This window comes from Kogia breviceps, chromosome 13 (genome assembly GCF_026419965.1).
Source record: "Kogia breviceps isolate mKogBre1 chromosome 13, mKogBre1 haplotype 1, whole genome shotgun sequence".
In the NCBI taxonomy this organism is placed as follows: Eukaryota; Metazoa; Chordata; class Mammalia; order Artiodactyla; family Physeteridae; genus Kogia; species Kogia breviceps.
This window is the reverse complement of record NC_081322.1, coordinates 32,469,293-32,482,059: the sequence shown is the minus strand read 5'-3', so window position 1 is coordinate 32,482,059 and position 12,767 is coordinate 32,469,293. Positions and strand designations below refer to the sequence as shown.

At 43.5% G+C, this 12,767-nt stretch overlaps 1 protein-coding gene and 1 pseudogene across 7 annotated transcripts in view; one reads left to right on the top strand and one right to left on the bottom strand.

The window, feature by feature from the left end:
- Window positions 1–12,767, top strand: part of FAXC (failed axon connections homolog, metaxin like GST domain containing) — a 113,617-nt gene that overhangs the window by 39,407 nt on the left and 61,443 nt on the right. The window contains exon 5 of one of the 7 annotated variants that reach the window (XM_067011521.1): window positions 8,677–10,988. The exons of the other annotated variants lie outside the window; for them this stretch is intronic. Coding sequence (XP_066867622.1) covers window positions 8,677–8,765 — 89 coding nt within the window. The 3' untranslated portion in view covers window positions 8,766–10,988. Of the gene's footprint in view, window positions 1–8,676; window positions 10,989–12,767 lie in introns of those variants that run through there. 7 annotated transcript variants of the gene reach the window in all.
- Window positions 7,681–8,081, bottom strand: LOC131768094 (small ribosomal subunit protein eS12-like; annotated as a pseudogene).

The following is a 12,767-nucleotide window of genomic DNA, read 5'->3' as shown; positions in this document are numbered from 1 at the left end:
AAAATGGTGTTGGGACAGCTGGCTAACCATCTGGAACAAAATAAGTACAATCCAGACTTTGTCATATACCTGAATAAACTCCAAATGGATTAAGCACTTCAGTGTAAAAAATAAAACCGTAAAGATACCAGGATAAAATATGGGAAACATTTATATAATGTTAACTTGGGAATATTTTTCTAATAATGGCACCAAAGGGAGGAACTATAAAAGAAAGGTTGAATTTGTGGATTACGTGAGAAAAAGAAAACAAAAATCACCATAAATAAAGTTAAAATTGAAATGGTAAGTTGGAAAATGTTTGTGACATGTGATAAAACAGCATTACTGAACTTGTGAAGAACTGCAGGTCAGTAAGAAAAGTGAGTGCCTGAAAGGGAAAATTGGGCAAAAGACATAAAAAGGTAATTTGCAAAAATAATACAAATAATAAACACATGAAAAGTGTTCAAATTCTTTAGTAATCAAAGCAGTGCAAGTTAAAAAATCAGGCACCACTCTGTCAAACTGGCAAAGTTTTTTTTTTTTTTTAATGGTGTGAAGTAGCTGCAGGGGTGTGGAAGAGGCAGTAACCTCTGTTGGTAGGAATAAAAATGAATACTTTCTGAAGTTGAGTTTCACAGTTTCAAAGGTCATAAAATTGTACATATTTATCAATACAGCCGGCTGTCTTTATCAGCCTGGGTTCTGCATCTGCAATTCAACCAAGCGTGGATCCTGTACTATGTTTAGGATCCGAGATTGGCTGAATCTGCGGATGCAGATATGGAGCGTTGAGTAATGGACTTGAGCATCCACGGATTTTGATATCTGCGGGAGTCCTGGAACCGATACCCCGAGGTACGACTATTTACTAGATAGTTAAGCCTGTGGGGGTTTTTCCTAAGAAAAATATTACAAAGATTTTTATAAAGAAGATTATAATACTGAAACATTGATATCTTATGGTTATTAATAGTATGGATTTTTTTTTTTTTTGTCCAGAGTACTTGGTTTTTGTTTGAGATGGTAACAGGAAACTTAAGTTACTAGGCACTCACAACTCCCTCTTTCCCCACCCTCCTCTGCCCCCCTTATATTGTCAACTTTCCCTTCTTTTAGGGCAGCTCAAGGTTTGACCATGGCAGATCACATAAAAATGGGTATATCCTTAGATGCCCACTTGTGGATCGTTTGTGAGTAATTTGCATTTTTCTCTAGAAAGAGTGATGCATTTCATCAGTGCTCTTTGGTCACAGGCATACCCAAAGAAATTATTATTACTGCCAGGGAGTATGCTTTGTTTAAACAGGCTAGGTTTTGTCAGCTCTATAGAGCTGAGCAGAAAGCTGTAATGTCAGGAGATTGAGGTTTGTGGTTTGTAAGAGAGCTCAGGACATTTAAAGGTTTTTTAAGGATACGAAGTTAAGTGACAGCAAGGGTAAAGTCTTAACACTCAACTCATAATTTGCTTCTATATAGAAAGTTGAATTGAAACCTAAACTAGGTGAGAAGGTCAAAAGAGAGCATTTCAATATTTTTTAACAACTAATGACTAACAAGCAAACTATTTGAACATTATTTTTGTATCAGTTATGCACCGGGTGCTATGTTAGGCTCTTGGGAAACAAAGATGAATAAAAATGGTGTTTACTTTTAGGAAGCTTATAATATAGCAGAGCTCACGTTTCTAGGCTCAAACAATATCCTTGGATGTGAAGAATTTCCCATGTGATCTTGGAACTCTGATTGTAATCTTTCAGAAATGAGGAGGCCAGGAAAAATGCAGAAGATGGAGATAGGAAATCATCCCTGTTTCCAAAAGGGGATGGAGAAAGTAGATTCTCATAATTAAATAAAACACTAGAATGAATTATTGAATAGATGGCTGGTTTTCTTGAAGGACTATTATTGGTTCATTGTGAATAAATCATACCAGAAAAGGACTGTAGTCATCCCTTGGTATCCCCTGGGAATTGGTTCCAGGACCTGCCGCTGATACCAAAATGCTCAGATGCTCAAGTCCCATAGTTGGCCCTTTGTATCTGTGGGTTCCACATCATTGAATTCAATGAACCTCGGATCACATATGTATATAGTGTATTTATTGAAAGAAATCCATGTATAAGTAGACGTGCAGCAGTTAAAACTCATGTTGTTCAAGGATCAACTGTACTGTTTTTGTGACTCGCTGGACCTACTAACTGGATAGACGATCCTTGATTTCTTCAAATCACTGGAGATTGTCTCTCATGATATGCTTGTGCAAGATGGCTGGTTTTTACAGGGGGCTTCATGGATGCATATGGTGCCACCAAGGTTTCTTGAGAGGTCTGGTTGGGGACTGGGGAGAGGGAGCCCTTGATGGCTGGATCTTTCCACCCTTTCTTCACCTAGAGCAGCTCCTCTGTTATCTGTTTATGTATTGGGAATCTCTTTCATTTTGATTGATAGAGAACTTTTCTTACCAAAGAAAAAAGTTTGAAAGCCCCTGGATTAATTGGTGGTGGGTGCATGCTTGGTTGAGTATCTGTAACCTCCACAGTACCCATTAATGGACTAATATCACCTGAATCTCCAGGGACACTGCTCTTGACTTTTCTCAAAGACCTGTTGACAACTTCAAAGACAAGCTTAATGGTTTTTGAATGACTCCAGGTGGAAGGATAGCTAAAAATTGGACAGAAAAATCAGGAATCAAAACTGTCAACCTTAACAAGAAGAAACCTAATAGGGATAAATGTCAAATTCTGTGCTTAGGTCCCCAAATTGAATTGCACAGGGTGGGGAGAGGCATATGAAAAAAGATTTAAGGATTCTAGTTGACTTCGATCTCAGTATGTCACCAGCATGATGGGCTTCCAGAGGTGCTAATAAAAACCTAGCCTGTTTAAACAAAGCATAATGTCTCGGCCTAAAAGTTGTTTCCTCAAGGAAGCCTTCCTGGAACTTTCTCCCAGAGTGTGTCAGGCAAACCTGTTCCATGCTCCAAGGCCCCTGGTACTTTCTTCCCCAGAGCACTCCCTGTACCTTCTCTGAATGGTAGGCTTGACTGTCTCCTCAGCTGGACTGGGCACCAGGTCTGGTGGGTTGGTTTCTGTCTCTAGGGCCTGAACAAACGCCTGGCACACGTTAGGCTTTCAGCAAGTGTTTGTTGAACAAAGGATGCAATTTTCAGTTCTGGGAGCTATCTTTTATTTATTTATTTTTATTTTTATTTTTTGCACTATGCGGGCCTCTCACTGTTGTGGCCTCTCCCGTTGCAGAGCACAGGCTCCGGACGCGCAGGCTCAGCGGCCACGGCTCACGGGCCCAGCCGCTCTGCGGCATCTGGGATCTTTCCGGACCGGGGCACGAACCCGTGTCCCCTGCATCGACAGGTGGACTCTCAACCACTGCGCCACCGGGGAAGCCCTTGGGAGCCATCTTTTAAAAGGAATGTGGCCAAACCAGGGTATATTCAGAGAAGGGTAGTTAAGAAGGTGGTTAGTCTCAAAAAATTTTCCTATGAGGAATTTGAATATACTGGACATGGATAATGTGGAAAAGTGCAGATATAAGGGTCATAAATTAGCTTTTTTCAAGTGTTGAAAGTGGGTAGTGACTTAGGTGTTGTTGCAGGTGATGGGCGTGTTTGGGCAGAGGAAAGGAGGACAGAGGGGGACTGGGGTGTGTATGAGGTGAAATAACAGATTGCAGCTCAGGGTAAGACAGCACTGTAGAGCAGACCCACCTAAGTTGGGAGGGCTTGTCTTATGTTGTGGTCGGAGCTGCCGTTTTTTTGGAGTCACCCCCTGAGGGTGAGGACCACCATCAGGATAGCTGAGGAGTCTTTTTACAGGCAATACGATGTTTAAGTAGAAATGGTCTCTGGGGATCCTTTCAGTTCTGACGATTTGGTGATTTTATATTCATTCCCTAGAGAGAAGAGCAGAGACAGTTTTCCAGGTTATAAAACGGGGCAGATTTATTCACTCGTGTTCTGGTTGATCTCTTGGATTGTGATTTATGTTTGGGCAGCCGCTCATGCCTTCTGAAGGCACGGTGCTTTAAATGATCTATGTTTACCCTATGTCCCTTGTTGTTAAATCTACTTTTTGAACAATGGTTGATTTCCAATAAACCTCTCTTCTAATCTTCTACTTCTTTTAAAGTGATTTTTACTCAAAGGCTTTTGGACAGTAGGAACAATTGTTTTTTTATTTTTTAAGAGAGCTTGGGAATAGGCTATTTTAATAGCTGCTCCTCCTACCCTGTTTAATTACATCATGCAAACAGCACTACATTCACATGAGACATTCAGGCCGAGGCTGGGAGCCCCCTAGCATGCAGCAGCCATGCACCATGCCTCTCAGTGTGAGTGGCGGGGGGAGTGTCTTCAGAACTAGAAAAGGATGAGAAACATTAGGTTATATCTATGTACATATTAGCACATTTAGCATACGTTGAGTAACTGAACAGAGGGCAGAGGAGGAGAATAAAGATAGGAGTAATCAAGCCTGTCAGTCTAACCAGAAAGAGAAAACCCACAGATAAAGAAGAAAATAATAGACACTACAAGGAATGTTCTGGAACTGCAAAGCAGTGTTTCCTAACGCAGGTTCTAAGCCCTTTCCAAATTACAGGGGCCTGTCTAGCACAGTGGTTCTCAGCCCCGATTGCTCGTTAGGGTCAGGTCTGGGAAAGGTATTTTTAAAACCCAGGAGGTGGTTCGAACATTTTTGTCATTTACTATAGGGCAGACAGAAGGGCTGGTGTGGGTGCTGGAAGGAGGACAGGTGAGTACAGAGCCCTGGAAGGGGCCACATGAGGGGACTGTCTTGGTTAGGGTGATCCTGGGTGGGTCTGTCGTCATGGTTCTTAGCCCGGCCCTTCCTTCTTTCCGTGTCACAAACCTATTAACGCAGACTGCAGGGGTTTTCTTTGCGTGTGGATAAATTTTAGACACTGTTTTTAACAGCATCCTGAAGATGTTGTAGTCTTACAGCACCCCTGAGAGCTAGTTATTTTTTTTTAATTATTTTTTTTTCGGCATGTGGGATCTTCCCGGACCGGGGCACGAACCCGTGTCCCCTGCATCGGCAGGCGGATTCTCAACCACTGCGCCACCAGGGAAGCCCCAGAGCTAGTTATTTCACAGAAGGGAAAGCCAAACGAAGGTCAGGGAGATGAGGGAACTGGTCTCGGGCTGCGCAGCTAATGACAGCGCGCGCGCTTCTTTTGCTGCAGGACAACTTCTGTATATTTGCATTGGTGGTTTGTTAAAATCACCTGCAAGAAGAGTAATAATTTGACCTGGAAACCATAAATTCTATTTTTACCTGTATTGATTGGGTCCCCGTGAGCGCTTAAGCTTTTTACCACTACATATCGGAATCCGATGCCAACTGAAGTGTGAACTGTTCTAGTCTGAAAGATCCTTACATATTATTCAGTAACTCTGCATTGTTTGCAGTTGCTAATGGAGGGAACCATTAGCTCAGATGCTCAGAGAGCAGCAACTCTTCTCTTCAGGCACCGCATCCATTCCAGACTTCCAGAAAGAGGGAGCAATGGAGGCCTGGTCATCTTAAAGAACCAGGGATTGGTGGGGCCACTCATACTAAAGTGTTTGCAGGACTTCCCTGGCGGTCCAGTAGTTATGGCTCCACGCTTCCACTGCAGGGGGCACGGGTTCCATCCCTGGTCTGGGAGCTAAGATCCCACATGCCAATGCGGTGCAGCCAAAATAAATAAATAAATGAATAAATAAATAAATAAAGTGTTTGCATCCTTATGGGGACGAGGCAGTTGTGGCTCATTTCTTTTCCAGGTTCATTGTTGCTATCTCAGTTGGTAAAAATATGTTGATTATTCACGAAAACAAAAAAAGATTACTTTTAGCAGATTAAAACGAAATGCTAATCAGCGCTGAGTTCTTGGAAATCTTTGTGGCTTATTTAGCAACACAAATTGGTTGATGTAATTCTGACAGAAGCAGTCTGGTTTTTGCTTTATCCTGGGGGTGTTCTAGCTGTTTCTTCCCTGAGAAAAGTGACTTTGTGTTTAAATTTTCAGGGTTCCAATTCCTGAATGATTAAAATAAAAGAAAAAAAAGAGGAAAATGATTCACAAGATAGTGCCATGTAGACAATAGATTCTTAAATCTTATGTAGGTATGTATGTGTTAGGAATGAGCACAGAATGAGAAGGCTCAGTGCTTTTCCTGTGTCGCCAGATATGGAAACCCTCCCCATTTGTGTCGTGGGGTTGGGGAACTTTCCCTTTCCACTTCTCTCTAGTTCTTGTGGATGGATTAGCACACAAGACAGTAACAGGAGAAAAAGAAATTTTCATTTGCCCGAATTCCCTGTCTCCGGGTGGCAGGGAGTGCACCTTCCACATGGGAGATTGATTTCCTGTTTTCAGGGAGACAGAGAGGAGGGTCAGAGTATCCCTCTTGCATTGACCATTTCTTTTTTTTTGCGGTACTCGGGCCTCTCACTGCTGTGGCCTCTCCCGTTGCGGAGCACAGGCTCCGGACGCGCAGGCTCAGCGGCCATGGCTCACGGGCCCAGCCGCTCCGCGGCATGTGGGATCTTCCCAGACCGGGGCACGAACCCGTGTCCCCTGCATCGGCAGGCGGACTCTCAACCCCTGCGCCACCAGGGAAGCCCGGCTATTTCTTAAGTGACTTTAATTCAAAATAATCAATATGCCACTGTGACATATTTTGGGTGGCTTGCCCTGAGTCCCAACAGTGTTCTTTTGGGCTGATTTGACTGGATAAAATTCATTGTCTAGACTGCCTGACTCCGGAGGAATTATAATTAAATGGTGACTTGATGTATCCTAGTACATTAAGTCAGTTGCTTGGTCCTTGGTGAACCAATCAACATATCGTAGCCCACCTCACTCCCACACTTGAGCATTGATGCCTCCAGACCTCAGGCTTCTTCCTCTTCCCCTTCCCCCCACTCTATTATTTTATTTGCTCCTTCCCAAATGCACTTCCCTCCCACTCAGCCTAGCCTGATCCATCAGGGAAGCTGCTGTCTCCCCAGGGTCCTCCATACCTCAGCCCAGCCCTCGTTCGTGGTCTGCATCCAGCAGCGCTCCGGGCAGCTGGGAGGCCTCCCTCTCCTCGCTGCCCCCAGTTCCATCCCCTCCACCCCTTCCCCTCAAATTCTCTCTTCCCTCTTTCAACCCTTATTTCTTTACAGCCTCCTTCTACTTACCACATAAAGTCTTCCCTGTCTAAAAAAGATACCACTCCATACCTCATTATTTAGTAATAACCTATAAGGGAAAAGAATCTGAAAAAGAATATATATACATATATATAACCGAATCACTTTGCTCTACACCTGAAACTAACACAACATTGTAAATCAATTATACTTCCATTTAAAAAAAGTTAAAAAAAATACCACTCCACTTCTGTCCTGTCTCTTGCCTTCCCTTCACACAGAAGCTTTTTATGAAACGAATCAGTAGTCATTCTCTTCACTTATCTCCCAGTTACATCATGAACCACTGTATCCTGACCCCCAACCCACCTGTCTGCAGAGTGCTCTTGCAAGGGTAAATAACACCCTGCCTTCCTGCCAGATCTTATTAAAGCCAGAATTTATTGCCTGCCTTATTAAAAGACTTATTTTTATTTTGGCCTTTTTGTTATTAATTATTATTATTTTTCAAGAGCCAAGTTTTTTTATTTTTTCATTTCTTGCATTTGAAGTAGTCCTCAGTGACATCCTTGGCCTGACTGAGACTCTTTGCCTTAGTCCTTGGCCACCACGCAACTGCTTTACGGAGCTTCCCTCTCTTGTCAGTTTTGCAGAGGCCCACTCATTCCCCTAGTTTCTTGTCATCAACTTGAATTAGGTTGGTTTGGTATTCAGCACAAACAGCCTCCGGCAGCTTGACCCACATAGGCTTATCACACAAAGATGAATGCGAGCACACAGAGATGGGCTTGGCGCTGGTCTAAGGCTTTGGCAGCTTCCCGAATTCCACGTGCGAGGCCACCGGTGGACGAGGGTGGTCTTTGGTACCTCCTGTAAAGTGTTGTTAACGTCCGTTACTCCTTCCAGCAGCAAATCAATGCCTTCCTTAGCCATGGCTGTGGGTTACAGGTGGAGCCGAAACTGGGATACGCCCGCCAGCTTGGTGGCAGCAGGGAAAGAGAACCTTTTATTTATCTTAGTTTTTAATTTTGGATTTTTACAAGTAGGAAACTTTGACCTGAAGGGGAGGGGCTTTGAGGAGTCCCTTCCCTGCTGTAAGGCTGATGGAAATGACATTTCTTGCGTGTGTTGAAGTACAGAGGATTCAGGCTCCCTCTTCCCCCGGAGGCTTCATCCTCCATTTCAACCCTACAGATTTCCGGGCATGAGATGAGGAGGCATTAGTCTCCTACTGTTTCAGGTGTCTCCCGATTGTTGGCTGCGGTGGGGCGGGGGTGTGTGTAACCTTCTAACACATGCAGGTGCGCATACTTTTCATGTATTAAGTCATTTACTGCTCACAGTGATCCTGTCCATGGGGAAATTTAGGCACAAAGAGCTAACTTGTCTGGGAACACCCAGCTATCATGGATTTGAACTGAAGTAGTCTAGGAGAAGCCAGGAATCATTGTCAAACACTTTTTAGCCTTTATCTTACTCATTGGCGCTCTCTGAGCCTCCCCCCCACCCCCCCCGCTCTCCTTTTTAGGTTCCTTAAATGTTGATTGGTCTCAGAAGTCAAGCCCCCCACCCTCTATTCATCTCCTGAATCCAGCTGTTTTCTGGGTCTTCACTTAGACGTCCCACAACCACGTGAGATTCAGCACGTTCCCAAACAGAACTCCTCACCCTCCCACCGAACCAGCATCCCCTCCTGCGACCTCTCTCTCTGTGAATGGCACCATCCTCCATTCAGTTATTCGAGTTGGGTGCCAAAAGTCATTCTAGACTGCTCCTTCTCTGTTGTCTTCCACCTGGCTTTCAAAGCCCTAGACTGCCCGGGCCCTGCCTTCTTTCCAATCTCATTTCTTAACCCTCACCCCTTGCCCACTCTGTGCCAGCCCCATCCTTGTCTCCTCTGCACTTCACAAACACACCAAGCTTATCCTGACCCTGGGGCCCTTGTCTTAGCTGTTTGCCTTGCCTGGAATTCCCAGTCTCCAGATCTGTGCATTGGTAGATCCTTCTCGACATTCATGTCTCTGGGTAAATATCAGCTCCACAGAGAGGCCTTCCCTGACCACCCAGTCTAACATAGCTGTCAGTCGCCCTCTATCACATCACCTTACTTTAATTCTCTGCATTGCACTTATCACTGGCTGATGCTTCCTTATTTATTGACTGGTTTGTTTATCATCTCTCCAGGGGATGTAAACTCCATGAGAGCAGTGACCTTGTCTGTTCTGTTAGTCCCAGGATCCCAGCACCCAGAGCTGTGTCTTGCATATAGTCAAAATAATATTGATAAGAGCTGACATTTGTGGAGCATTTCCAGTGTGCTTAGGCAAACAGTAGTACAATATATAATACCCTTATGTGGTAATATGTACTTTCATAATATACATAGTGTGTATTATATATTAATTATATAACATACAATATAATACATATAATATATTACACATATGATATATGTATACTATGTAATATAAAATACCTACTATATACATCATATGTACATATATATGTGTGTGCGTATGTATATCCTCATGGTAATATAATAACAATACCTATTCTCATATGGTTTGGTGAGAATTAAATGAGGCAGTATTAGTAACATCTTACTATGATTATGATTATCGCTAGTATTATTATGCCTGGTTTGTAAATGAGGAAACTGCGGTACATAGTGGTTAACTCACGTCACAAGATCACGTGGCTGAGACGTGGTGGGGTCAGGCTTGGACCCAGGAGTCTGGCTGTAGAACCAGAGGCTCAGGAAGCTCCCTGGGAGCTCACCGAACACCTTAACCTCTTAGCTCCTTTCTGCCCCACAGCCATAGGAGGAGCGCCCAATGTCTGTTGCCTGGATTTTGCCACAGATTCTTAGCTGACGTCCCAACCTCCAGGTCTGCTTTTGAATTCTACTAGCGTGGTCAATCTAAAATGTAAATCAGAACTGTTAGGCTCCTAGTTCTCTTAGACTAAAATCCAAACTCCTTTTCTTCATAAGCTGAATTCTCTTCACATCTCTGCCCGTGTTTCCTACTTCTTCCCCATGTGCACCTTTATTCCTCACGCACCAAATTACCCTTGGGTCCCTGAACGCACTGTTCTGTTTTGCAGGTTCATGCAAAACAGAGGCTGTTTCCCTTGCCTTGCTTAATTTGACAGATTCTCAAAGCTTGTTTCTATTACTTAGAAGCTTTCTTAGTGTTCTCCCTAACCTCCCCCAACCCCATGGGGCTGCCTACATTGGGTGTTCTCTTCTCTCATGTTTCACTCTGTGCACAGTTCGACCATGGAAGTACTATATTGTACTCTTCTGGGCTCCTGCTATGCTCCCCTACCTCCCAACCTCCAGCCTTCCCTCAACCTTTCCTGTGGACGTTATCATTTTGACTGGCTTTCCTCCAAACCTGGTACCTAAGAGAAGGCCTGGTAAATATTAGACACTCAGTAACTATTTGCTGAATGAATACTAACTTCCAAAAGGAATTTGAGGCAATCATATATAAGACAGCATTATAATATATTCAACATTAATACAAACATTTCAGAAGCCAACTAGAAAAACATTATGTTCTTGGAATGAGTTTATTCCTGGAATTGGGCACAATTTAACTTTGAGTTTTTTGGCTACCAAGATAAAAAGGGAGATGTGTGGGGGCAGTTTCATCTCTATTTTCTAGGAAAAGGAAAAGGTTCTTCAATTGAGACAAGTTTTTTCGTGGTCCTGAATTCTAGGAAGAGATTCTTCCACGGAAAAGAGATTGGATTTCCTTAAGGACAGTGTTTTTGAATGGAAACATGTGTAAAAATTTTTTCTTAATAAAAGCTCAAGGTTTAACATTGAATTGCAGCTCCAAAGGCATTTGTTTGGGGTCCTACTTTAATACAGTGCCTGTATTTTTTATTTGGATATATTTATTATAGGGGTGGAGCTTAGAAAGCCTAGAGATTTTGATAACTTACCCAACAACCATAGCCCAGGCACCTCTTATCAATAGATCCACTTTTCAATGTAAGTTATTTTTGGGGAGGGGAAGTGTGTGGGTTTAGGGCAAGCTTTGGCAAGTCCTGAATCAGCTATTTTACATTTGGGTCTTTGGTGACTACCAGGGGTTTAGCTTTTCCATGTTGTTCATTGAAGAGATTTCTTGCATTAGACACCAGGTGGTCGGTCGGTCCACCTTTGGAGGATCTCTCATCAGAACTTAAGGGCCTGCACAACTGCTGAGCCCGCGTGCCACAACTACTGAAGCCCGCGCTCCTAGAGCCCATGCTTCGCAACAAGAGAAGCCACCACAGTGAGAAGCCCATGCACCACAACGAAGAGTAGACCCTGCTCGCCGCAACTAGAGAAAGCCCGCACTCAGCAACGAAGAAGACCCAACACAGCCCCAAAAAAAGAAAAAAAAAAAATAAATTAATTAAAAAAAGAAAGAAAGAAAAAAAAGAACTTAAGGGCCTGACTTGTGCTGCCTGGTTCGAAGGCCATCTTGCCTTCATGAAACTGAGCTCCAGCAGTGTGGGGCAGGGCCACTGTAGTTCTTCACAATCTATTAGCTCAAGCACCTATGTAAGCCCTGGCTGAGCCTCAGAGTTGTACATCCTAGAGTTCTGTGCCATCAAGTATTGGGAGGGATAATTTTGGTCTAAAAGATTTAAGGACGAAGTATTATAAAATAGTCTGCATTCACTGAAAAATATATTTACTGAGCGCCTGTTGGGCACCAGGCACTGGTGGGTGCCGGGGGATACAGTCTTAGTGCCCAGGTAGAGCTCACCATCTAGTATGATTTCTGTCTTCACTGATTTTACAATCTAGACAGAATCGTAAGAGAACCATTGTGATGAGACTGTCAGGGCATCCGTGTACCAAATAAACTCCTAGGTAGCTGAGTTCGTTCACCTATTAGATGAGGATGATTTAGGATTGTCCATTTAAACATTGGGGGGGGTGTCTGCCAAATGTTACCATTGGAGATTTAGCATAGTCGATACAGTCTCTTCCCTTGACCCCTTGTCAGTGAACAAGATCAGGTGTTTTGTTTTTTCATTATGAAAATTTTCAAACACACAGAAAAGTGCAATAGTAGTCCAATGAGCAGCTTAATAACCATCACCTCTATTCAATAGTTGTTAACGTTTTGTCATATTTGCCTCAACTATTTTTTTTCTTGATGTGGACGTATTTTAAAATGAGTTACAGATATCATGACATTTAACGTCCAGACACTTGTGAATGTAGCGCTGATATTTTCCTCATGTGGTCAGCAGCCTCCAAGGTGGCCCCCAGTGATTCCTGCCTCCTGGGATTCATCCTCTCGGGTAATCCCCTCCCATTGAGTGTAGGCTGGACTTGTTGGTTGGCTTCTAAGAAATAGAATATGGCAGAAGCAATGGGATGACCCTTCCAAGATTAGGTTATAAAAAGATTGTAACTTCTGTCTTGGGCGTCCTCTCTCTCCTGTTCTTGATCTTTCACTTGCTCTGATGCAAGCCAGCAAGGTTGTGAGCTGCTCTGTGGAGAGGTCCGCGTGGCAAGGAATTCATCTCTGGCCAGGAGCCAGCAAGGACCTGAGGCCTGTTAACCATGTGAATGAGTTTGGAAACATCCTCCCCTAGTCAAGACTT